General features: G+C 41.4%; 1 protein-coding gene across 5 annotated transcripts in view; it reads right to left on the bottom strand.

Moving 5' to 3' along the window:
* CAMK2A (calcium/calmodulin dependent protein kinase II alpha) overlaps positions 1-3441 on the bottom strand; it is a 162945-nt gene extending 159504 nt beyond the window's left edge. For 2 of the 5 annotated variants that reach the window (XM_087709455.1, XM_087709454.1), the window contains exon 1: positions 3161-3441. In XM_087709455.1, coding sequence (XP_087565581.1) covers positions 3161-3222 — 62 coding nt within the window. In that variant the 5' untranslated portion in view covers positions 3223-3441. The remainder of the gene's footprint in view (positions 1-3160) is intronic. The other 3 variants (XM_087709451.1, XM_087709453.1, XM_087709452.1) reach the window with 2 other exon arrangements.
* Positions 3442-27861: the final 24420 nt, after the last annotated feature.

The following is a 27861-nucleotide window of genomic DNA, read 5'->3' as shown; positions in this document are numbered from 1 at the left end:
GCAAATAATAGCATATGACTGTAGGACAATTTTCTACAACCTGATGTTTTGCAGGTACTGTATATTAACCTTGCTGTTTGTTAATTATGGGGATTGTGGTCCAAAAATATAAAGAACAACTGGTATGGAAAAGATGTCATATACCCAATTATGTCATAGGCATCCACAGTAGCTAAGTTTCATCAAAATGACTGGCACAAGCATTCTGACATCATGATTCATGTTCCACATTATATGCTTGCAGTGACATACTCCAAGTATGTAAGAGGCATAGCATCAACCATCGCATACATTACATCATCTGCTCCCTTCTCCTGTCCCCACTGACATCAGAGAGGGATATACTAATCTTTGAAACATCCAAGCAAAAATAATGCTATGAGAGAATAACAGAGCCAAGCCTATCCACTTGTCTATAGGACTAGGTTTCCATCTTAAATCTAGCGGGATTTAGAAGCTCATTATGGTGTAAAATTAAAACTTTTTTTCCTCCAAATAATATGTTTTGTTACGTATTTGAAATAACATGAGGAGGTCATGACATTGACTATTTTTCAAAATAATAAATATGCCAATGATGTCATATCCAAAATTAAATCCTAATCCCTTAGTTCCTTAAATATTCTCTTGTTACACATTTCACAACAGTGGGTTCTCAGTTTAAAGACTAGGATATAAGTAGCCAATACAGATGTGTATGGACGTACATTCATGATGTAAATACATAATTCTTTGCATTTTACAGAAGACAAATCTCTAGCAATGTCCTACATATGTTATCGCAGGACAATTCCATATGTTTGCCTCAAGTTAAGTTCATCCCCTCCACAAAATTCTATTGGTTTGACCCTCCTTGCTAAGGATTTGGGCATTTGCAATAAGACTGAATAATATGTGAACCAATAGCTAGATGACATTAACAAGACCAAATGACTATGGGATATTTAGGGCACTAGACACACAATATTTAGGTGCAGATCTGCAAAGATAGAGTCTTCCTCGCGAGACTTATATCTCCCACCTGCCTGCCCCCGCCCCCACACACCCACATCATAAACAGCAACATTTAATTGCCATGAAAACATTCAACTGTCCCTGGGCTCTTCCATGGCAATAACATTCTTCTTTTGCTTCTCCATCTCCCACCTGTGCTAGGATAAAGGAAGAGAAAAATGGAGGCTATACCACACCCTGTTATCCATATATATTCTTGAGTTAACTAATAGAGAGTGAATGAGGATCCAAGCAGAAAGAGAGAGAAAACAAAACACAAATGGTAATAATAACACTTTGGTGGCCACCAAAAAAAAAATGACTTTTTGAATCACTATTGCAGAACTCAAAATGCTGCCCACTTTTTTTCTTTCTGAGCCATGCGCCGTTGACACATTGCTCTGTTGCACATGCTCTTGCGCACATTCTGCCTAATTCCTGTCCAAATCACCCTTGCAAGTTAATATCGCATAGGAGAGTTAGTCCACATTTTAGAAATAACCTAGCAAACTGAGCTTGACTTTTTTCCAGGTGCATATTAAAGGGAAAAAATGCTTAGAAATGCTTGTTAAGGATTGGAATGAAATATATGCCTCCATTTATTGTAGAGACCTGCTCATTGACTCATCTACCATGATTTAATCACCAAAATGTATGTGAATATAAATATAAGGTTGGTGAAAAAATGTCAACCAGTAATATCTAAACCATTTGATTTTATCAACTTTTACGAAGTTGACTTGTCTGGAATTTGGCGCACTTTATCTTGGCTCTTTATTTACATTGACATGTGCTAATAAAAGAATTAAATGTCCTCATCTCTTTATGAGGATTTTTTTGTCCTGCATATATATTTTTTCCAGTTTGGTTTGTTGTATAAATTGCATATACCTAAGTACTTCCACACAAATGCATGTATGGATGCAAAGTAGCAATGTGTGTTCTTAGAGAAACAGATCATCCACATATTCAAATCGAAATGCATATTTCCATAATATTTTGCAAACACACAAAGAAATGCAAACCTACAACAGGAAAGTTGAAACAAAGGAATACATTTATAGACGCACAGTAAAAAAAGCGAATGCATCAGAAAATACATACATGATTCCAAATAAGGGGGGGGGGGGAGTACAGAAATATTCAGGCATCATTTACAGAGTCAGAAATCCTGCCAGTATTGAAAGTAGAACATAAAGAATTATGTGCTTTAGCCTTATAAAGATGCATTATAAAGAATGAAATACATATAATCCCAAACACTGTCTCCCTAAAGCCATACATAGCTCCTGATTAGCTTCCCAGAAATTTAATCAAATAAAGTGACTTTGTACTTGCTTCACTGAGAGTAAACAATATCGTAATACAAACTCACACATATTCTTATGCACACAGATATAGGCTTGGACAAACACATGTGCAAACTAACAGTACAACAGAAGCTTGTGTAATTGTGCATGCAAAAACGAGACTAGAAATATGCAAAATTAAACACATGCACCCATCTGTTTGTTGCAATGTTGCAGCACCCGAATAGAGTGCTCTCTTGCACTGACTTGGGTGCTTTTACCCAGAGATTTCAAGGTGGCTATATCATTATGTCACAATGAGTAGGGTTTAAAAAAAAAAACAAGCAATGGGACAGGTGTTGACCATTCCCAGGGAAGAGAGTGCCATTGTTGGAAAGTTGCTCTTGCTAGACAAATGAAGCATAAACTTCTCCCAAATTCACAACACGACAGAATTGTTATACAGGACCATAGATCCCTTGTCCTCTCTGGCTGGGACAGCTCAGAACTACCGGCTGAACCAACAAGCATTCCAATAAGAGAACAGTGTCAGCAAGCAGTTGTAACCTTCCCATGCTTATTTCCACTGCCTTAATTTTATCAGCAGGCTGATAATGTTTGCCAATTCCCTGATTTTTTTTTCTCTCTCTCTCCTAGTGCACTCTTTCTGCACTCTTTAGTGCCTGCATTTCCCCGCTTTCCTATGAGTTTGTGGCTGTTATTCATTACATTCTCTCGTCTTTGCCTTGAGATACAAACTGCACTTATTCCGATCAAGGCTTCTAACCACCCCCATTTCTGCACAACTCAACATTTGCTATTGGATTAAAGACGGTTGCTGTTGTTATTGTTTTTCCCCAGATCTTTCTCAAACTTACTTCCCCAGCTCTTCGAAGAGCTGATATTCTTCTGTAAACCGGTTGCAGGTGATGGTTGCCATCCTGGATGGTGACTGTCTCTCCTGGTGTGAAGTTTAACACTGGCACCGTTGCTGCCTTGAGCACACAAGTTCTCCTTTTGCTCTTTGCTCCTAGTGCTGTTTGCCTCTCGGAGGTAAATAAGTGAATATGTATGATTGACAAGCCTGGAGATAATGATGAGGGCAATTTGTCTTCTCAGTCTCCCAAGCCTTCGTCAGCATCCAGTTCTCCATAGCAACCACCTCCGGAACGCCCTGGTTCTGTTGCCCGGGTAACTACTTCCCAAACACCTGCTTTGCTTGCTGCTTCTGCAGCTCTCTTACGCCCTGAGTCTGTGAGTGGGGAAGCTGCATTTTGAGCTGGACAAGAGATGGCTTGAAGGAAAAGGCTTTTGGAAACAACAAGCCAAAAAAAGTCAATATTAAAATACAATTAGATCACACAAGTAAGAATTAATTAGGTCAAAAAGATTACTATGGAAACAGCAGTTTCCACATTGCAGGATGGTATTCGGAAAGACAGGATGTTGTTGCCCTGGTAACTGCATCTTTTACTCCAGAAAGACAGGTGTTGTCGGGTTGCCTGGCAACTATTCTAAGGTTTAAGGAAACACGATGTCACAGCTTCTTAGGGAAGATGGGATAAGGGCTGTTTCTGTCTCTTCTTTTTGGTATAACCTGGGGTAATTAGAACTAAATTCTTTTAAAGGGTCTTCTGGTGATTCTGTGGGTTTGGGGAAAAAATGAAATATAGCAGAAAGTATCAGTGTTTCTCAAATTCCAATAGGGGGAGCAGCTAAAACTAAAGTTGATCTAGACTCTGAAAAATCTTCTGGAATGCAGCTACTGAGCTTTATTCCCAATGGAGTATCTGGCCCAGATTTCTTACACTTTCTGTTTTGGCACTTGTTTTGTTTTTGAATCGCTCCATGTGAAAGAGTTCATGATGCACTTGTTAGTTATATGCAGCTTCTCTTACGGAAAAGAACCCAGATGGAAAGGCATACCGCCTAGCAGACATCAGTCCCTAAGTGGGAGTGATTGTGGATTATGGATTAGTTAAGGATCCTGAATAGTATGCAACTAATCGATAGTCTGACCTTAACCTTAAAATCTTGTCTCAAAACAGTTCGGAATGGAATGATAGAAACTATTCACAGATAAAGGCTCAGCTTTAATAATGCTGGGTAGGGAAAATTATTATACATGCTCAAGTATTCCTCATTTTTCTAAGCATGAAGGGAATTCTGCCAAGTTGGATAGAAAATGCTTATGGTACTTATTCTTTGTTTTTACATTTTTCTAATGTTCTTGTTAGGGCATATGTTGTTCTTTCATCATAATTATGAAAACACATAAAAAGAAAATAAATCTGAATTGCAAGAATCTTTCATTTCTTGCAATTGCACACAAGTATGTATTTCTTCTGTTATGGAGTACATTAAGGTGGCTTGGTATTTTTTTTTTTGGTATTTTATTAAGATTTATAGGCCGCCCTTTTCCCTGAGGGGACTCAGGGCGGCTTACAACCATTAGGGAGGGGGTACAATAGAAAATAAACAATATATAAACAAAATAAGTAGTAAAAACACAACATGCATTCTACATTCAACACTCGGGTGGGGCAAATTAAGGACTTATCCCCAGGCCTGTTGGGAGAGCCAGGTCTTGAGGGCTGCGCGGAAGGCCTGGACGGTGGTGAGGGTGCGTATCTCAACGGGGAGATCGTTCCACAGGGTCGGAGCTGCAACAGAAAAGGCTCTCCTCCGTGTAGTCGCCAGTCGACATTGACTGGCGGATGGAATTCGGAGGAGGCCCAGTCTGTGCGATCTTATCGGTCGGAGGGAGGTAATCGGCAGAAGGCGGTCTCTCAAGAAGGCTTGGTTACATAGAGACTGAATGAGGACTGAATCCCAACTAGGGAGGAAGAGTCAGTGGGACAGAAGAAGGAGAAGAATAGAATTTTGTGGCTGGACAGACTTGATGAGGACTTCAAACAAAAGAGATAAAATGCAAGAACAAAAAATGTTGTCAGTCCATAGACATATGCTGGTCCCTTATACAATGATTCAAACATAGAAAGTTTGGGAGAGGTATGAGCCAAGGTGGCTCAGTGGTTAGAGTACAGTATTGCAGGCTGACTCTACCCACTGCTAGGAGTTTGATCCTGACTGGCTCAAGATTGCCTCAGTATTTCATCCTTCTGAGGTCAGTAAAACGAGGGCCCAGATTGTTGGGAGCAATATGCTGACTCTGGAAACGGCTCAGAGTGTGTGGTAAAGCACTATGGTGTTGTGTATATAAGTCTAAGTGCTATTGCTATAATGAATATACAAACAAATACATGCTCTTTGTTTTATTTAATGAAGTAAAATGAAGCAAAGTGCTGAAAAAATAACAAGAGCTAAAAAATATAAAAATGCAATTACAACAAAATAAATTCCACATACACGCCCTTCTCCTGCATATATGGATGCAAATACGTAAGATATTTCACATAACAGTTTCATTAAAGGAAAGCATCTTTCACTGTAAATGTCCATGCATAATCTTTTTCTACTTCTGCCAACCTAGCAGTACAAAAGCATATAAAAATGCGAGTAGAAAAATAGGAACCACCTCTGGTGGGTAGGTAACAGCTTTTCCTGTGCCTTTGGCATTTAGTCATGCCGGTCACATGACCATGGAGACTTCTTCGGACAGCGCTGGCTCTTGGCTTTGAAACGGAGATGAGCACCCCCCCTAGAGTCAACTAGCACATACGTGTGAGGGGAACCTTTACCTTTAATCTTTGTCTATAGAAATCTCAAGTGTTTTTTCCAGTAAGACCGGTCTATCAGGGCAACCTGGTCTATCCAATTATGGGACAGAGATACTGCTTCCACTTTCATCTTTCAGCCACAATCCAGGAGCCTTCACAGGCAGTCGCTTTCATGACAAACTATTTTTGTGTTGAATTTATGTTTTACCAACAAAGAAATAAAGCCAGACTAGATTTATTTCAAGCTATTTAGCTCTCATCAGCTAGCCATACCCTTCTGTATATTATGTAGATATATTAACTTCTAAACCATGGGCTCTCCTCACTTTGTTGACTATACCAAGGGAGAGATTAAGGGTTTTTTCCAGTGAGACCAGTATCAGGGCAACCTGATCTACCTAATTATGGGACGGAGCATACTATAGAAATCTCATTTATAGAGTGGAAGTAACATATCTTTGACCCAATGAATAATTTGGGTTGTATGTTTGTTTTCCGATGTTAAAAAGCTAATCTTTTAGCAATAATCAAGACAAATTTTGTGGTCCAGCTGTATCTAATCCCAACCCACTGGGAAGGCCACTTTCTTCTGTCTTTTCCTGCTACACAGAAAAAGTGGCGTTTGATACTTTTGGTGGTGCACACCTTGCTGATTCATCTACATTTCATTTCATTGTGGCAAATGCTTTTGTGCCAATTTGCTACTGTGCTCTATGGCAGGAACAACCCCCTTCCCTATGGTTACTGGTCACTGGTCACTGCTTCCATGGTGAAAGATTACAATGGGGAAGGGGATTCCTTCTTTTGTCAGATTCAGCTGTGACACAATGTCATAGTGAAATAGAAACCTTTAAAATCGGGTAAAACTGATCATCCTTCCTACCCTACTGGTACCAGAAACAAAGACATCAAGTAAAAAGGGGGAGTGAAAATCTAGAGTTTCAACCAAGTTGTCTAACAATGGGGACTGCATGTTCTCAAAGGCCTGCTCATAGACATAAAGCATTAGGTGCTGCATTTCCCTGAAATGGGAGGGATAAAAAGCAGAGGAATTAACCCATCAAGATCCATCATGATGATCAAAGCAGTGGGAAGTATTAAAATTTGAAAAGGGATGCCTTAAAGTGATTTCATTTCTAGTCGGTTCATGCCCAGAAGAGCAAAATACATAATTCTGCATTGCAGAAAAGTTCTACATCATATTTTCCATATAAGCCCTGCATTGTAACAGGTGCAAAAATCAATACAATGAACATAAATATTTTCAAAACAAGATTCTACCTGTTATGGATGCATTGATAAGCTTGAAACTTATAAATAGTGACTTTGGGGTGAATGGGGGAAAGATGGAGATGAAAATTGTGCTAAGAACAGGGAACTGACAAGCAGATCAGCCCCCTCAATCCTTCTGAACAAAGAGAGCGTGTGAGATTGCCCAGGCTGCACTCCATATACTTGTTTCTCACAAGGAGGCTTCAAGGAGTATTCACTGGAGGGTGGGAGACAACATAGCCAAAGGAATTTGCCATACTTAATCCAGCTGCAATTGGAGCCTTTAAAGGACTCTTTATTGTATTTCCTTTACTAATCACTTTTGGAAATTGCATATGGCTACTTTAAAGAGGTACACATTTAAAATGACAAAGTTACAACACCAGGGGAGTATCTTCCATCTTTAATATAAGAAAATGAAACTTTCTTTATATGTTCTAAGAATTCAAAATAAACAGCAAAAAGCAAGACAAGGTTTTGGCTATAGAAAGTTTTAAACAGATTAATGGGTCTGTAAACATATGGACATTGGACTTGGAATATTCAGACTTTAAAATTAAGTATAAAGATTAAATATATTTTTGTTGGAAAGAAAATTTATTTTTAATATTGGAGACATAACAAGATAACTTGTAATGGCATTCAGAGACATTTTTGAGGAATTGCATCGGTTCTTGAATCATTGATGTCAGCTGTGTTGTCTGTTCTTAGGAACAGTCCATTCCCAGATAAAGCTGTTGTAGAAAAGGATTTGCAACAAAATCTATTGAGAATGTGAATTTGTCATTAACATACAAAAAAAAAATCAGGTGAGGCTTTTAGAAATAAGAAAATAGGGATGCCAATCCCAAAGAATAATTGGAATAATTTCTTCTTGCTGGACATACAAAAGAGGCATTTTAAAGTTTAGAAGAAATTTTAGACAAAGATAAACTATTATCTGAATGGATTAAAGATTGTTTTACCCAAAAGAAAGGAACACAAAGCTGGTTCATTCAATCCAAATTAAAATGGAATGTGTTACTTTGGATGGTTCTTTTTGGACTTGTTGACATCTGAATTGGAAAAATGTTTTCTATTGGATTTATTTACAGTTAACATGCTTTTTTCCTCACAGTAACTTCATGTGGTCCAATCTGACAGCATCTAAATTGCTTTAGTATCTAATTGTCTTTTCACTTAAATAAGGATTCTTTGTGAACTTGCTGTCTTTGAAGGAGATATTTTCCCTCTTTATCATGTTATATTTCAGCCTTTTGTTTATGTTAGAATACTGGGACCACTTTATGCCTTTTAAAACTGGGTTTGCTTACAGTTAACAGCTGAGATATGGAATGATGAGTTTTACATTTGTTAATTAATGTTATTATTTTAGGGCTCTGCTTGGACTTTGGACCTGGACTGGAGGAAATGTTATTTATTGGATTTGCCTATAATTAAGGGTGGAATTATGTAATGAAGAATTATATATCTGTTAATTATGATAAGAGAAGGTAAAAAGATAATGAAATTATTTATACTTCTCATAATAAGGTGTAGTCACTTTCTTTGGGTTTCCCTGTCGCTCCCCCCCCCCTCTTGTTTACTTGCATCTTTCATTTGCTCTATTTTCCCTTTCTTATTAAATTTGCATCATATTTTAAGGTTTAAGGTTTTTAAGGTTTTATTGGGATTTATATGCCGCCCTTTTCCCTGAGGGGACTCAGGGCGGCTTACAACCACAGGGGAGGGGGGTGCAAGGTCAAAAACAAAACAATATGTGCACAAAGAAAAAATAATAAAACACAACTTTCATTCAGCGATCAAACACTCGGGCGGGTAATTGGAAACCTATCCCCAGGCCTGCTGGGAGAGCCAGATCTTGAGGGCTGCGCGGAAGGTCTGGATAGTGGTGAGGGTACGGATCTCCATGGGGAGCTCGTTCCACAGGGTCGGGGCGGCAACAGAAAAGGCTCTCCTCCGTGTGGTCGCCAGTCGACATTGACTGGCAGATGGAATTCGGAGGAGGCCCAGTCTGTGCGATCTAATTGGTCGATTTAGGGAGGTAATCGGCAGAAGGCGGTCTCTCAAGTACCCAGACCCGCTACCATGGAGTGCTTTAAAGATGGTCATCAGTATCCTGAAGCGCACCCGGAGACCAACAGGCAGCCAATGCAGCTCGCGGAGGACAGGTGTAACGTGGGCGAACCGCGGTGCGCCCACTATCACTCGCGCGGCTGCATTTTGGACTAGCTGCAGTCGCCGGATGCACTTCAGGGGCAACCCCATGTAGAGCCCATTGCAGTATTCCAGTCTAGAGATCACAAGGGCTCGAGTGACTGTTGTGAGAGCCCCCCGGTCTAGGTAGGGCCGCAACTGGCGGACCAGGCGAACCTGGGCAAATGCCCCCCTGGTCACAGCTGACAGCTGGTGATCGAAAGTCAGCTGTGGGTCCAGGAGGACTCCTAAGTTGCGGACCCTATCTGAGGGGTATAAAATTTGACCCCCCAGCCTAAGCGTTGGTATATTAGCCAAATTATTGGGGGGGAAACACAACAGCCACTCGGTCTTATCCGGGTTGAGTACCAGTTTGTTAGCACTCATCCAGTTCCTAACGGCCTCCAAACCCTGGTTCATCACGTCCACCGCTTCATTGAGTTGGCACGGGGCGGACAGATACAATTGCGTATCGTCCGCATATTGATGGTATTTTATCCCGTGCCTCCGAATGATCTCGCCCAGCGGTTTCATGTATATGTTAAATAGTAGGGGGGATAGGACCGAACCCTGAGGTACCCCACATGTTAGGGGCCTCAGGGACGATCTCTGCCCCCCGACCAACACCGACTGCGACCTGTCCGAGAGGTAGGAGGAGAACCACCGCAAAACAGTGCCTCCCACTCCCACCTCCCGCAGTCGTCGCAGAAGGATACCATGGTCGATGGTATCGAAAGCCGCTGAGAGGTCAAGGAGAACCAGGATGGACGCATAGCCTCCATCTCTGGCCCTCCAGAGATCATCGGTCAATGCGACCAAAGCGGTTTCTGTGCTGTAACCAGGTCTGAAGCCGGACTGGAAGGGGTCAAGATAGCTAGCTTCCTCCAAGGCCCGTTGAAGCTGAAAGGCCACCACCTTCTCAACAACCTTCCCGATAAAGGGAAGGTTGGAGACAGGACGAAAGTTGTTTAAGATGGCTGGATCTAACGATGGTTTCTTCAGGAGGGGTCTCACCACCGCCGTTTTAAGTACGGCGGGGAAGTGCCCCTCCCGAAGGGAGGCGGTGACAACCGCCTGGATCCAGCCATGTGTCACCTCCCTGCTGTTAGCCACCAGCCAGGAGGGACACGGGTCCAAAATACAAGTGGAGGCACTTACAGCTCGAATGGCCTTGTCCACATCCCCAGAGGCAACTTCCTGGAACTCAACCCAGAGCTGATGTAACAAGTAATCCTCCTGTGACTCAGCTGGACCTACTGCGGTGGAGTCCAAGTCCGATCGAAACCGAGCTACTTTGTCCGCCAAGAATTGAGCATAATCCTCAGCCCTACCCTGCAAGGGGTCTCCCGCATCCCTCCTATTAAGGAGGGAGCGGGTTATCCTAAACAGGGCGGCTGGGCGCGACTCGGCGGACGCAACCAAGGCAGAAATATAAGATCTTTTTGCGGTTCTTAATGCTCGGACATAGTCCTTGGTGCAGGTAGTTAAAAGTGCTCGGTTCGCCTCGGACCTATCGGACCTCCACTGGTGCTCTAGGCATCTCCTCCGGCGTTTCTTCTCCCGGAGTTCCTCGGTGAACCAGGGAACTCTCCGGGATCCACTGACCCGGAGGGGCCGTAGCGGCGCAATCCGGTCGAGAGACTCCGACGCCGCCGAGTACCAGGCGGCAGCCAGAGTCTCCGCCGAACTGTGGGCGAGAGTATCAGGAATAACCCCAAGCTCCGTCTGGAACCTCAAAGGGTCCATAAGTCGCCTGGGGCGGAACCACCTGGTCGGTTCCTCCTCCCTACGGTGGGGGTATGGCCTCCGGAAGTCAAGCCTCAGTAGGCAATGGTCCGACCACGACAGGGGTATGATCTCATTACCCTTCAGACCAAGATCACACATCCACTGCTCCGAGAGGAATACGAGGTCGAGCATGTGACCCGCTGCGTGGGTTGGGCCCCGAATTACTTGGGTCAAGCCCATGGCTGTCATGGAAGCCATGAACTCCTGCGCCCCGTCAGAGCGTTCACCGAGCGATGGCAAGTTGAAATCCCCCAGAACTATAAGCCTGGGGAACTCAACCGCCAGCTCGGCTACTGACTCGAGGAGCGAGGGGAGGGATGCTGCAACGCAGTTGGGAGGCAGGTACGTTAGCAGCAAACCCACTTGACCCTTGAGGTCCAACTTTATCAGCAGAGACTCACACCCGACAAGCTCCGGAGCAGGGACCCTACGAGGTAACAGAGACTCCCGGATTACAATAGCCACACCGCCACCCCTTCCCTGGGCTCTCGGCTGATGAAGCACCTGAAATCCCTCTGGGCACATCTCTACAAGGGGGACTCCTCCTTCTGTGCCCAGCCAGGTTTCAGTAATACATGCCAGGTCTGCCCTCTCGTCAGTAATTAAGTCCCGGACGAGGGGAGCTTTATGAACAACAGACCTGGCATTTAGCGACAACAGCCTGAGACCAGGGTCCTGACTACTCGCGCCATCTGGTCTTGGAGTGGGACTCCTAGGGCCGGAAGGAGGGATCTCTGTAATGTAGCGAACCCTCCTTCCCCGGTAATGGCCAGCCCTAAGGTCCCCGCCATATCTGCCTCTCCCTGTCACGACCGCTATGCTCCGACCCACTCCCATGTCCATGGTCCCCCCAACCACCCCAGTACCCCCCGCCTTCCCCAGCAGGTCCTCCGAGTCAAACATTCTCATTTATCCACACTAACAATTCCCACGTAGAAATTTAAAACATATAAAATACAAGGGTAACAATTACTAAAAGTGGGCCATTCATTCAAATCCAGCCAACTCCCATACACTCAGCATACTATTTAAAATTGCGCAGCTATAATATATAATAATATGGAAACAGTGGAGGAAGCGATGGTCTGCTCCTCTCCCTTCTTCTTATGTCCTGGGAAAATGTCCTTAGCCACCAAGTTAGAAGTACGTAGTGTATAAGGTGGCTATATATGAACAAGATTAAATGTAAAGTTCCAAAGTTCGTGAACGGTAACCATGTAGTCCTACCCCACTGGTGGAGGTTAGCGGGCTGTATATTCCAAAGTCTCTTTCCCAACGATGTATAAAGGCCCCAATGTAGGAGACCAGAGATCAAGACTGACTTGCACCGCTCTTGCAAATGGAAGGAAAAATGCTGATATTTTCGGGGCTCAGTCCTTGTCCCTGCAGCCGCCATCCTCTATCGCTCCCTGCCAGTTGGCCACAGTCTTACTCCTCCTAATGATTAAGTGAGCAGGGAGCAAGGTCCGGAGGGGCTACAATGATGGTAAATAGTAAAACAGCAGATGATAGATAATAAGGCAGGTAACTGATAATAAAGTGAGCAGAGATAGATCCGAGGGGGGGGGGCGTCTAGGACAGCAGCAAGCACAGCTAATCAATATAGCCTCCGACAGCCCCCTACTTTAAAGTAAACTGAGTTAGAAATTTAGCCCCTCTCAGCTCACTAGCCACCAAGACTCACAGACACAGGCACAATCACTCAGCTCCAGCAAAGTCCGGAAAGGAGGATGTAAAAATGTAACGCTGTGAGTCAGCTGTTTGGCGCCGCCATTTCCTCCATGCTTTCCTCCACGCTTCCCTTCCAACTTCAGCAGCTGCTGTTCCGCTGCTCTGGGACGACTCTGGGACGACTAATAGGACCAGGGGCCAGCAGGTAATTGGCCAGGGGGCTCACTAGCAGCACCAGGGGCTTCCAGAAAACCACAGATGGTAAAGTGGTAGGGGAGGCTCCGAACGCCCGCGCGCCGCTCTCACCGCCGCGCGCCGCCGTCGCCGCCGTCCTCGCACAGCTAGATAACCCGGGCTGCCGGTATAACGAAAATGCGAGCCTCTGGATTTCAGCAGGTCCTGTAGGTTCCGCAGCTCTTGGGCTCTCCCAGGAGCTGTTTCCAATAGTTTTTGCGGTCCGTTTGGAGGCTCCCCGGTGCTTTTTCGCTAGGTTAATGTGGAGCGAAAAAGCCCGGTCGCCATTCCAAACCCGCACATGCGCAAACATATTTTAATATTGTAATGTAAATTTTAATACAATTATTATTTTAAGAAAAGATAAACTTGACGGTTTTGTGACCGTATCTGTTAAATTCTTTTTAAAATACTCAAAAGTTAGTGAAGTAAATTTCCATTAAGACCTAACCTAAGTATTTCTCTGCATAACATCCTTTCCATAATCAACAATCTCATTACATATATACATATACATACACAACATACACATACACATACACATATACATATACATGTGTGTGTGTGTGTGTGTGTGTGTGTGTGTGTGTGTGTGTGTGTGTGTAGATTTTCACGGGTGTAGGAATGCTGTTCTTGTTGTATTCGGGTCTTTTCCCATGTAAGATTGAGATTGTCTTGGCAACATTTCGGGGAGGTTTCATTCGGTGTGTGTGTGTGTGTGTGTGTGTGTGTGTGTGTGTGTTGCATTTTAAATACATATCAGATCAACAGGATTTGATCTAGTCAGCATCCTGTTTCTGATATATACCATCCAATGAGTTTGAAAAAAGGTTAGAACCCAACTATGAAGACCATAGTTCTATTTTGTGATTCTTCTGCAAGTAACTTTCAGTGGCAAGGGAGAAAGCTTGTTACCAATAAACTTTGCTTTATTATAAAAACACACAAGAAATGTCATTGTGAAAATTTATGCGAGGCCCAAAAAAAGATAATAAATGCCGTAACACTGTTCAACATCCTTTATATTTTCAAAAACAACAGCAAGAAGAAGAAGAAGAAGAAGAAGAAGAAGAAGAAGAAGAAGAAGAAGAAGAAGAAGAAGAAGAAGAAGAAGAAGAAGAAGAAGAAGAAGAAGAAGAAGAAGAATGCTAGACAGGCTATGTCAGGGAACATATTAAGAAGCAAAGATGAATCTTCTCTTAGTCTATTTAATGTATACATAAGCTCAGGTTCATTTGGTGAACATATTATATCAGTTTTCTTATTCCATGATACCAATCACGAAGCAACCATGTGAAACCAAGAAAGTTTGCTCTTGATCTAACATTTATTAGGAAGTCATCCTGATTCAGTCCTGGAATTTAGAAAGAATTCCAAACAATGTCATTTTTCATTTCTAATTCTCCCATTTTCCCCACCTTTTATCTTCCTTCCTTCCTTCCTTTTTCTTTGGCAAGATTGAGCAATAGGAGGAGGGATTAATGAGTGATGCAAGAGGAAATATTTTTTTCTGTATCTGTGACATATTAGAATATTTTCAACTGGAATTCTGTGGTGATTGGCATGGACAGGAGTGTGTATGTGTAATTGCTTGTACTTATTCTGTGGTTTGCACATACTTACTCTGCAGTTTGTTGTGAATGGTGCAGCTGGTAATAAGCTTTTCTGTACCAGCATGGCTGGCTGGCTGCCAGCCAAAGAGTAAATTACTAGGCTATAAATCTGTCACAGGCTATAGATAAGTAGCTTCAATCTCTTCCACACACTAGGTGAGGGGGAAAAAACCTCCCATTAGTTCTGAGAAAAGACTGTACAGTCCTTGTGGCCCAACAGGCAAGGCAACAATCTAAGCGAGCAATTAGGGAACAAATCCAAAGGAAAAAGAAGAAATAAGATGAGATGAAGCCCAAAGTCCAATGCACAGCAAGGCAGATTATTTTCTTAAACCAGTTTCTCAGCCTTGGCAACTTTAAGGTGCATCTGGCTAGGGAATTCTGGGAATTGAAGTCCACACATCTTAAATTTGCCAAGGCAGAGAAACACTATCTTAAACTCTCAGAGCAGACATACAGATGCTATATTATCTCTCGTTCCCATTTACAGAGTTTTACAGATTGAACAATAATGGGGTTGTACATTGTAGCATTGACTTCACCCAAGAATAGCTTCCCTCCCCACTCATTCCTCCAGGAGGCATGGCTCTAGATTTCCTCTTTTAAATCTTTCCATCTTATTGGACCTCAGAAGTGTGCCTTTTGCCCAGTGCTCTGGACCAATCGCCTCCATCCCCATCCAATATGCTACAGTCCCCACTTCTGATTGACTTTTGACAAGCCATTAAGACCTGGCTTTTTCTCTTGGTGTTTGGATCCAATCTGCATGGGGGTCTCCTTTCAGTTGTTTAATTATTACAGTCAGTTGCCATTTTATGTTTCATATATTGGGTAGCTTTTTTGATCTTATGGGATTGTGATCTTATGGGATTATGGGCGTTGTTGTTGGCTTTTTGTTGTATGCCACTTAATGTCATTCTAGTCTGAGTTGAGCAGCCCTACAAATCTAATCAATAAACAAATCTTTTATGACCAGAATCTCTAGTTCCAGGACCACTCTTGATTGTTACAATGAGCAACCAAAGAATCAGGTTCTGGTCACAATGCCTCCAGCTGCAGCACCCAGAAGCTGTTGATGAAATATGCAAAGGATACAGGAATAGGCCAAATGGCACTCCCAACTCCAGTAATAAAAAATAGCAAAAAGTGTTCCACACAAACATACACACACCAATATCCTTGTCAACAGAAGCAGCAGAAAATCTGTAATAGAGAACCAGCAACTCATGGTATCTGGCTGTCTCCCAGTTTAAATTGATGTACTGGGCAGAACACTAGAGCCAGGTGTAGTAGAAGCCTGGCTACAAAGGTAGATCCCTCTACAGAAACCAGGCACCTGAACTTTCCTGTGGCCCAAATGAAATGGCCCTGTGCCTAGTGACCCAACGCCTTATAGAAGCTGGCCAGATCTCAGCCCCTGACTGCATTATTCTCTGAGGAAGGATCATAAATCATGCCTGCTGTGAAAATAGGGAAATATAGAAACACTACTTTAACACTAGATGAGCTAAATAATGCTTTAAGCAGTTTCTGCTGTGGGATGAACTGAAGGCAAAAATCACAAGAACCTGTCATTTAAAAATAATCCTGGGTCACCTTTGTGCTGTGATTAAAGAGATTTGAGAATAATTGGAATATACTAGAAGTTGAAATATAACTACTACTACTTTTGGCTACTGTAATTAGTAGTTTGGCTCATTGTAGTTTGAAAGAGCTCTAGTTATTGGGCAAAGTTTTGACCACAATGTCAACTGTTCATTTATTTTTATTTTTTAAAAAAACTTAATTTTGGGCTCTCATGTATGTGGCTGCAATTCTTCCTATTTCAGCACATCAATCATCCTCATGGAAAGGGACTTGGAAAGGGTTACTCAGTGTTCCTCAACACTCAATGCAATTTGACTCCACCCACAAACATCCTGGATGAATCAGGTCAGATTAGAGAAGCACATTATTACAGTCATCTCAACATGTTCCCTGAAAAATTCAAACACCTTTACCCAGGTTTTGGAGGAAGACTCTTTCAGGATCAGAGCATTGACTGATTCATTGGCCGTGGATTGGGGAAATTGTTGAGCAACAGCTCCTTTGACAAAAAATAAGGCTAGACAGCACCTGATCAGCCTAGTTATAACAAAGCATAGATTCCATTTGTCTGCCTCTCTTACATAGCTACCTCAACAGTGACTAATAAAGGTTGCTTGTTTAAATGCCACTGAACAATGTTGAGAACAATTTGTGGGCAAATGGCAGGAGAACTCACTTAGGTCTTGAAATTTCAAGTAATGGATGAACAGAAGATTTATTCTGCTAGGTTAGGACAATGGATACTTAACCATAATGGTGTTTTAGCTGAATTAAAAGTTTCTGAGAGATAAGCAAGAAAGAGCCTTTCTGATAAAGGATGTATAGATGCCTTCTTGGGTTTTTTTTCTTTCATTATTTTGTCTGTTTTTTAAACAGGACTTATTTTATTTTGAAGTATTCTTTAAAAAATCAGTTACACTAATTTCTCTAAATCGTGGAATTGAAAAGGATTTTGGAGCCACCAAATCCATTTCTTTGATCCGGGATGTAGCACGCCAGATGCACTCACATCTGTTCAGTCTCTGCTTAAATATGTCCAGTCTAAGCAGTTTGATCCATTGTCAAACAGCTTTCCCTGCTATGAAATTTTTTCTTAATGTTTAATTGAGATTTATTAGCCTGCCATTCCTACCTGCTGTTTCAAGTCCTCCTCCTCTGGATATCAAACAAATCCATCCCATCTCCTGTTAACATCAATCTTTTAGTAATACTTGTTAATTTTTTCTTGGACTAAATATAATTAGCTCTTTAAATCATGGACTTCTTTCCAGGCATCTGACTGGCCACACTTATTTGGAAGCTTCCGTTTTGTGGGCAGTCTTTCAAAATGTACTTTCCAAAAGTAGACATGGTCTTGGCTAATGAAGAATAGAATGGACTTAAAAGTCCTGTTCAAAGAAGGATTGCCACTGTGCCCTTCCCGCAAAAAATGAGCATCCATGGAAATACTTATGGATATTCAAAGAAGTCATGTGTCAGTCGACAATATATTGGGAGTTCTTAGAATCACAGGGTTGAAAGGAACTTGGAGATCTTCTAGTCCCCTGCCTAGAGCAGAAATCCATATACCATTCTGGACAAAAAGCTGTGCAATTTTTTTTTAAGCCTTCACTAACGGAACCTTCCCATTTCAGAAGGCAGACTGCCCCATTGCTTAGGCAGGAAATCCCACCTTAGTTCACCTTTGGTTTTCTCTATAAAGCTTCCACCCACTCGTTCTTGTCTTACGGTTCTTCACTTGTGAAGCTGGTCTGTCTATTTTAAATTCACTCAGATATTCTTTCTGATACGTTCTATCAGAACTATGCAGAATTTCTAAATCAAGTTTGGAATTATCTCTTTTTCAATATACTTGGTATATTAGCAGTGGTGATTTTTTTGTTTTTTACTACTGGCTCTGTGAGTGTGGCTTGGGGGGCATGGCAAGAAAAGGATACTGCAAAATCTCCATTCCCACCCCACTCCAGGGGCAGGATACTGCAAAATTTCCATTCTCACCCGACTCTGGGGCCAGCCAGGGGTGATATTTGCCAGTTCCCCAAACTACTCAAAATCCACTACCGCTTCTCCAGAACCTGTCAGAACCTGCTGAATTTCACCCTTGCTTATTAGGGTAAAAGGAAACACTGGACTTCTGTGTAAATTAAGCTGTGCACCTCCATTATCCCTTTTCACCGAGTTGCAGTGGGACATTGCAAAGGAAAGCCAGTTGGAAAACAATGTTAATTGCTTTGAGAAAATGTTTGCTGCAATTTGTCCTTTTCTGCTTATAATTTGACAGATAATTGAAATCCCTCAGAATGATACATTATGTCTAGTGCCACCATAGCTATATCCGAACTGAAAGCATGTTATTGCTAGAAGCATGGGACTGGCGCCTGAGAACCTCTGCAGAAGCACAATAGAAAGCTAATTGAATCTGAGAGATTGCTCCTTATAAAACTACGGATTTGCCTACACCTGCATTTATATAGTTCAGACATTCTGGGACTGCATAGGAGTATCACACATAGTTCCCATAATTTGCAGGACACAGTATCTTCATGAGTAACTAAATGCACACAATGTTCTAATGCATATACTATTTTATTTGCACATTTGTATGCTAGCTACCATGAATTAAAATTGTATTACTTCTGAGTTTTGTGAGAATGTTCAAGCTAAAAATTCTGCACGGGGGACTGCTAACCTTAGTTAAGTATAATTCTCCAGACTTCGTAAGGGGATAAGATACTGACATTTCAATATTAAACGTATGCCCTAACGGTCTATCATAAGGCATATTTAGATATTTAGTTCCTAAATATGAAATCCTCCAAATCATCCCTAGATTCTAGCCAGAGGAGCCAATGACTTTATTGTCTGTCAATGATGGAAATAAGAATCCATCAGATTGAAATGGGACTATGTTATATTGGACTATATATATATTGGGACATAACCATAAATAAGCCCAATTCAGAAGGGGTTTATTTTTCCCTTTAGTTTTCTGAAAATATAAAAGCAGGACTGAGTGACCTATATTTCTGTTAGAATGTCAGAAACAACTGTGATTATCTATTCATATTCCATCCAGTTTGCAATCTTACTTTTGAGTTGGCTGTTTTGAGCTACTGCAGTATTGACCTGGTAGAGAAATTTTAAAGCAAGGTGGTTGTTTTTTTTAGTATAATAGCCCCTTATTGTGGGATAAAGATATTTGCATTCTACCTGGGCTGGGATTTATTTTAACCAAGATTCTTTTGAATGTTTTTAATAAACAAAAATAAAATAGGTCACAGAAGATCAGTATGATGGATAGACGGCATCGTTTCTTGAGAATTCAAGGCAGGAAATTTTCCTCTTGGATGAGGGAAGGAAGATGCAACTGGGCACCCAGATTGAACCAAAACAAAGAAAATGAAGCTAATGAAGAACTGATGATGGGGAGGATAATTTCATTAATCACAATCAGCCAAGTGAAGCAGCCCGGAATGTGAGAGCGAATCAAACAGAGGGGATTGTTTTTAAATAATGAAGATTAAAGATCTTTGACGTAGCTTTAATGTGAAGAAAATACTATTATGGAGGAATTTTCAAATGATATCAATGTGTTCAAATAAACCTGGCTTTGGAACAGCTTTGTGGCAGCACTGACATCCATGCCGATATTGCAAAAGAAGAAGAAGAAGAAAAATATCTCCACTTGAGAGTCTTTTGATGTTTTATATTTTAGGCTGCCATCACCCAGACACTTTTGACTTCCTTCATGTTTTTTTCCTAAAACAATTCAGCTATAAGGAGCTGAATAAGGCAGCATGAATGAAAAAAACAGTGAAATAATTAAATGAGGAAGAGGTACTTGTATGCCTCCTTAATTGATTGTTGGGGGATTTCCCTGGGGAATTAATCATGCTCCTATTAAGAGGGACCATTCATTTAGCAAACACGTTGAGAGGTGATAAACACTTACGAGTTCTAGTCTCACCATCCAACACATTATCCAGCTGGGTGACTTTTGGCCTGTTATTCTCTCTCAGACAGCACAATCCAACTTATAATGTTGTTCTTGTGGGGAAAATAGAAGGAGAAAAAAGCATTATATATTAGATAGGTTCATCAACGTGAGTTACTTACAAAGTAATAAAGGCGGAATAAGATTGAGCCGAGGTGGCGCAGTGGTTAGGGTGCAGTACTGCAGGCCACTTCAGCTGACTGCTAGTTCTGCAGTTCGGCGGTTCAAATCTCACCGGCTCAAGGTTGACTCAGCCTTCCATCCTTCCGAGGTGGGTAAAATGAGGACCCGGATTGTTGGGGGCAATATGCTGACTCTGTAAACCGCTTAGAGAGGGCTGAAAGCCCTATGAAGCGGTATATAAGTCTAACTGCTATTGCTATTGCTATATTCTGATAAATAAAATATCTACAGCCAGGGAAGGAACTAATCCAGAAAGATTGCTCTACAAAGTTGTGTAATTCAGAAGAGTAACTCTCACCTACAAGCTCTCTCTCATTTGCTATTGAAAGATCAGGCTAATTTAAATGCTTCCCATTCAGTAGCCCAAACATGAGTTATCCAGAAACTTTCCATGATCCTCTTTCTTTCTTGCTACTCTGGACTCAGCCATGAATATTCTGCTTTCAGTCTTTGTCAGAATTACTTTCCCATTAGGGTCCAAAACCACCGTGGCTCCTTTGCTTAACATCTTTGCTTTATGTTGCTCCTTCGTCTTGTTAAGAGAATGCTGAAAAGAGAGGTCCCCTGGCATTTGTAATTTGAAAATCCGCACCTTTACAGGACCCTGGATATTTTAAAGAAAAAAAATCAATAAAATTTCTTTATTAATACCTCCAGGCATTCAGTTTGAAGATTTGGGGATTCCAAACGGTTCCTTAAAAGGTACTCCATTCCTCTGCTCACAGTAGAATATCTTATGCCACCAGGCTTGAAATTTTGGGCGTGGACAATCTGGAACTGCGCCGCCTGCGGTCGGACCTAAACATAGTACACAAAATTGTCTGCTACGTCTTGCCTGTCAACAACTACTTCAGCTTCAATCACAATAACATAAGGGGAAACAATCGATACAAACACAAGGTAAAACCACTCCAAACTTGATTGCAGAAAATACAACAAGAAAATATGGCAACAGAATGGTCAATGCCTGGAATGCTCTTCCCAACTCCATAGTTACATTCTCAAACCCTCACAACTTCCACCTTAAACTATCTACCGTGGACCTCATCCCATTCCTAAGAGGTCTATAAAGGGGGTGTGCATAAGCGCCCCTGCGTGCCAACCAGGGGTGGGTTTCAGGTGGTTCACGGCGGTCCCCGTGAACTGGTTGGTCGGTGAACCCGGAAGTAAGTAACTTCCGGGAACGCCGAAGGATCCACCCGCACACCCGTGTTTCTTACCCGGTTTTGACGAGTTCTGCACTTCCACGCATGCGCAGAACACATACAGCGCCTGCGCGATCCTCCAGGAGCAGCTGGAGCATCGCACAGGCGCTAGTATGCATGCATGCACTGCGTGCGTGCACGAGGATGCCGCCGGCCACGTTCCAACCGAACTGGTTGGAACGGGGCGAGAAACCCACCCCTGGTGCCAACTGTCCCTGTCCTACTGTCCCCATTTATTTCCTTTGTTCATATCCATGTTCATACTTATACCTGCTATCTTGTACATGTTTGACAAACAAACAAACAAATAAATTTAAAAACAGCTTCCAATGAGTTCATGAATGAGAATCCTTTACTTCCTCCCTTCCTTCCTTCCTTCCGGAAAAAAAGAGGTGTATGGAGAGTGGAAGAGGTATATTGGGTTTCTATTTTGGGGGGTATTGTTGACAAGAGGAATTGCTGTGATTATTGTTTAATGTTGTATGGCCCCGGCTATGGACAGTATATATGTGAATGTATGAAAATGAAAAATGGAAAATAAAAACATTTTAACTGAGAATCCTTTCCTTCCTTCTGGTTTCCTTAAAGTCCTCATCTATCAGATTCTAGCTTATCTCTCTTCATTGTCTAAATCTATTATACGTGAGTTTGTTTCACTTTATTTTTAAATCACCTTTTGGACTAGTTCAATAACACAATGTGTCCTCATTTAGCAATTTATTTCAGAAAAATGGCTAAGTGAAAGTCACTAAATCAAACATGTGACTGACAGAGACAGATTGTGAAGTTCCCTGGTTCCCTCAGTTAGAAAAGTTTTCTTGTGCAGCATCATTCCCATGTGCATGATTAGATATGGAAATTTGGAGATAAGTGTAGACATTGGTCAGCAAATGATTTTTTTTATTACTGCTTATTACCATTGTATGTATTTGCAAATTGTTGCTAATAGGGGTAGTAACTGTAATTATCATAATATATTAAATTTACATGTTACCTGATTCTCAGTGATTATATATTTTTCTTGCATGGTCAGAGGACAATAGCATCTAGAACAGTGTTTCTCAACCTTGGCAACTTGAAGATGCCTGGACTTCAATTCCCAGAATTCCCCAGCCAGCATTCGCTGGCTGGGGAATTCTGGGAGTTTAAGTCCAGGCATCTTCAAGTTACCAAGGTTGAGAAACACTGATGTAGAACTTTCATTCAGAATGTAGACACATTTGGAACAAGAACTGAAATTTAGGTAGCATTAAGATACAACTAATATGATAACTTCCTGTGGTTTTCATAATTTTTCAGTTGTCACATAAAATTTGTTGGTCATTTTCAAGGAGGTCTTTGCCACACTGAAAACATATTATATCCTATTTACCATTTCTCACAGCATCTCCAGTCTGATATCTTGCCTAGCAGTGACATGGCACAGAAATAGGAGGAAATTTGAGCTAACCTTAGTTAAAAAAAACAATCCATCATTTTGTTCACTAGAGAAGAGTTATGGGATCTTTCTCATGATATCACCATGTTAAACTATGCTTTGGTTTGCAGCTGGTAGTCAAGGCCTTCTCTGTTCTTACCTTCCTGCTCATGGTCACCAGCTGATAGGAAAACCATCCACCCATCACAGCATTACTGATGGGGTTTTCTGGAGCCTTTAAAATAGTTCCCACTCACAGTGCCTGTTAGCTTTTTAGTAACTTGATTAACAGGTCATGTTCGGAGGGAGGTCTTTGTGGTAGCGAGAGAGAGCCAGCTCTTCCTCCTGCACCATGGGATCCTACCCCTGCATCTATTAAATGTGGCTTCGGCTCCTTTTGAACACAGGCACTATGCTCTCTCCTTTGGCTCATAGTGCAGCCCTCTGCACTATCAAGGCAATGATCAGGGTCTCTGAACTGGGCTTGGGTTCACTGAACTGGTGGGGCTGGTTGAAAAGAATGAGACTGTTTCTGCTTTATTTGGACAGTTCCCAGGGAAGTAACTGGCATGGCTAGTCTAGTGAAGAAAAGGACCAGGTGAGACATAACAGCAGTCTTCCAATATTGGGAGAGGAGTGGGTCAAACTATTTTCCAAAGCACCTGAAGGTCAGACAAGGAATAATGGATGGAAACTGACCAAGGAGAGATTCAACCTAGAAATAAGGAGACATTTCCTGACAATGAGCACAATCAGCCAATGGAAAAGCTTGCCTTCCGAAGTTGAGACTTTCAAGAAGAGATTGGGCTGCCACTTGTCAAAAATGGTGTAGGGTCCCCTGGTTGAGCAGTGGGGGTTGGACTAGATGACCTATAAGGTCCCTTCCAACTCTGTTAATTTGTATCTGAAAATGAGAGCCTAAAAGCATCAATAGGAAAAACGGCCATAGTTGTAAGCTGAAGGGGGAAAAGTACTTTAACTCTAGACAGGTATGGACTGAGGCAAGAAGGCAAACAGTTTAAGGACTTGGCTGAAAAAGGAGGCTGCTAGGACATGCTTTTGCTTGGTTAGATGCAAAGAGGCAATGGTTCACGATGTGTAAATAAAGTATTCTTAAAGACAGATGACTTAAAGACAGATGGTGAAAGGACACCGTTGTGCTTTGATTCAAAGCCTGCTTCTCCGATCTTTCTGTCCTTAGAGAGGAAGAAAGCAAGCTGAAGGGGGAGTCAGCCTTTACCATCAGGGAGAGCAGAGACAAACAAGGAACAAGGAAGGAGTAGCTCATTGACTCTTGCCATTCTTGATGGCTCTAGAGAGATCAGTAGAATCAAAAGTGCAGAAAATGTCTCCTTCTGAACCAGTAGCACTAACTCCTCCAAGAAGAGATGAACCTCTTTATTTTCTTTTTCTCCTTCGATATTGTTCACTCTCTGTTCTCTTCACTCCTCTCCTGCATCTCCTGACTTGATCTTCTTTGAACTCCATTAGTGACGTTCATTTCGCTTACTGCCCCTACTTGTCAAGTCTGTGTAATATTTTGAAGAGCAGGCAAACTTTTGGTTACACATGAGGTTTACTAATTCATTTGTTACATGTGAGCTGTTATTGGCAGACGACTTTAATTATATTCCTTATGTAATTAATCAGCATTTTATTATTTGCATACTTAAGCTAATGGGTCCTCTATGGAAAAATATAGGCTAATTTCCCCAAAGCTATCCTGTGATTTTTTTAAAAAAAAATCTATGAAAAGAAATTTAGCATGTGAAAAGGCTTTGATTTAATGAATGTGTCCTCATGTAGCCGTCATGATGACTTGGGATTGAGTCTCCTGCCCTAGAGTGTGCCAGGAGGTTCAATCTAACCTGTGGGAAGCCTATATAATTACTTTTTACTGGGGAACCCTGGGGAGAAATGGTCCGCTATAAATATTTTAAATTACTTCTCCTCCCACTTTGTAACAAAAAGGCATAGAAATTTCAAATGGGTCCAGATAGGCAGTGTACATTCACAATGACCAATAGCAAGTATTTACTTCCCATAATAACAGTGTCATAATTTTGGCTACAGTTGTTGATGATGATCTTTTGTAAATTGCTTTCAATAGGAGATGGGCACTAAACAACAGTTTATGAATTTTATATAAATAAAAGTGAGGGTTGTTGATATACTAAGCACTGTGTCCATCAATTTTTATGATTTGGTTTATACCAGGCTTGATTAGATGATGATCTATTGAAACTGTGGTATTGATTCCACAGCAATATGGTATATAATTTGGATCTTGTTTTTTTTAGATAATTTTAGTAAAGTTCCCTATTAAAAATCCATAAATGTTTATTCCAATCTATGCTTTGTGGGTGGATTTTTTTCTTTTGAAATTATTCATAAAATAAGTCAACAGTTCCTTCATTATCTAGTTTCTCAGACAGAAACAAGGTCAATAATACCGTGTTTCCCCGAAAATAAGAAAGGATCTTGTTTTCTTTTGACCCCCAAAATAAGCGTTTGGCCTTCTTTTCGGGGAGATCTTATTATTTTTGAGGTCCAGGAGGCGGCGTGCGTGGTCACCTCGTGGCTGCTGCTGTGTTGCAATATCTTCAGGGAGGGCTTATTTTAGGGGGAGGGCTTATTTTAGTGCAAGCACTCAAAAGCCCCATTGGGCTTATTATTCAGGGACATCTTATTTTCAGGGAAACAGGGTAGATAAATATACATATGCCTTGTCCAAATCACAAAATAATACACAAAGAACCAATTAATTAATATATTGAATGATTTATGCATGGGTAGGAATGTTAAGTTTTGCACACAATGTTCCTAATTTAACATAAAGCCATCTTCTAAATACCGTATATTTAGTTTTTGTATATACGCCATAACCTATAGTGAAATCATTTTGTCTTAGTTCTCTTTCCCTTTACTTTTCTCAGCATTAAAGCCTCCTCCAGAGAACTACCGTACATCTTCACATAATGTTTTCAAACTAGAGACCTCTTGGTTTATTTGCCCAATGATCCATTTGTTTGTTTGTTTATGTCCACAGTATTCTCAGAAGTCTTTCCAGTACCAAAATCCAAAAATGTGAATAGTCTTCCTATCCTGCTTCTTTGAAGTCCAACTTTAACTTACAGAGAGCAATACAGAGGAATGTGAGGGGGAGGGGGAGGAGGAGGAGAAGGAAAGGAAGAGGAAAAGGAAGAGGAGGAAAAGAGGAAGAGGAAGAAGAAGAAGAAGAAGAAGAAGAGGGGGAGGAGGAGGAGGAGGAGGAGGAGGAGGAGGAGGAGGAAGAAGAAGAAGAAGAAGAAGAAGAAGAAGAAGAAGAAGAAGAAGAAGAAGAAGAAGAAGAAGAAGAAGAAGAAGAAGAAGAAGAAGAAGAATTCTAGTTTTGAGCAATCATGAAGAAAGAGGATCTCCTGATCTTTGAACTGAATGGAGAAGTCACTATGTGAATTTTCTCCTTGTTTGTAGGTATTTGTAAGATTTTAGAGAAGGAGGCTTAAAAGAAAGCAATCTGAGATGTGGTACAACAGAGCAATTTTAAATTTGACAAAATTGAAATCACTTGACCCAATCCACACCTGGCCTATCACAAGACCCTGACCTGGTGCCACCCTGACCTGATTTGATCTCACCATCACAAGACCTATTTACCACACCTAGCACTTATAAGCAGAAGAAAACCAACACTGACATCCCCTAAATTCCGCTGAAGATATTATCTAGCCTGGTAATGAAATGTTTGGAAACCAATGCGCAAGATCACAGAATAAACCTCCACCCTCATCCTACACCTGAGCTCCAGATATTTGCCACCATCACAGATAAATTGTCAGAGAAACCCATGAAGACATGATCTGCTGGAAAGGTAGAATTATGTGGCAACACTTATTCTTTCTTTGTGTAGTTTACTATGATGATGCCATTCTGTTGACTCCATTTCAGCTTTGACAGCACTAAATATTGTTGGCCAAGATTTCTTGGTTACTCACTGACAACTTTGCCATTCTATCAGAGCAATAGTCAAAGATGAATCTCACTCATTATTGTTACATCCCACCTTGTGTATGATTCTCCTTCTTCCCAATTACCTGAGTGATTTTTCATTCTCTTTCTAAAAATAGAGAGATGGGTATGGAGGAAGAGTTGCACCAAGCAGGGAGCTTGTGTGCTCCCTCCTACTTCAACCCACATTCCTTTTTAGTGCTTGTCACTGTTAATCAAACAACTGAAGACGTATTCTTAAATGCCATTCTATGTATCTACCCCAATACTTGCTAGTGAAAGTGACTGTTTTCCTATTGGAGGGAAAACAAAGATCAGAGAACCGTAAGACCTTTTTCTTGGCCCAGTATAATGTAATCCAATAAGTAATCCAGGCAAGAAACACAATTCTGAATGCTAGCTCTGGCTTTGTTATAAGATTCCATTAACAGAATCTTGCAAGTCTGAAAGTAGTTCTCCTCTTCTTTACTTTTACTTTCCATTAGGTTGGGTCTCTTCTGAATTGTCTTGTCTCCATGTCCTTTCATCCCAGCTTCTATAGGCTGGGGTGTTTTTTGAATGATGGGTGTCTAGTTTGTCGCTCTTCCTCCTCTCCCCCAAGATCATTCCCACATACCATTACAAACAGTAATGGAGTTGGCCTACACTAACTCCATACTGTTGCAGAACAGAGATTGAGGGAAGGCCATAGTACAATTTATGCCATCATACTTTTTTGCAGGCTTAAGGTG

Source organism: Thamnophis sirtalis, unplaced genomic scaffold (genome assembly GCF_051295495.1).
Source record: "Thamnophis sirtalis isolate CommonGarterSnake01/CBP01778 unplaced genomic scaffold, rThaSir2_p1.2 scaffold_3, whole genome shotgun sequence".
Classification (NCBI taxonomy): Eukaryota; Metazoa; Chordata; class Lepidosauria; order Squamata; family Natricidae; genus Thamnophis; species Thamnophis sirtalis.
This window is presented reverse-complemented; position numbering and strand designations above follow the sequence as displayed.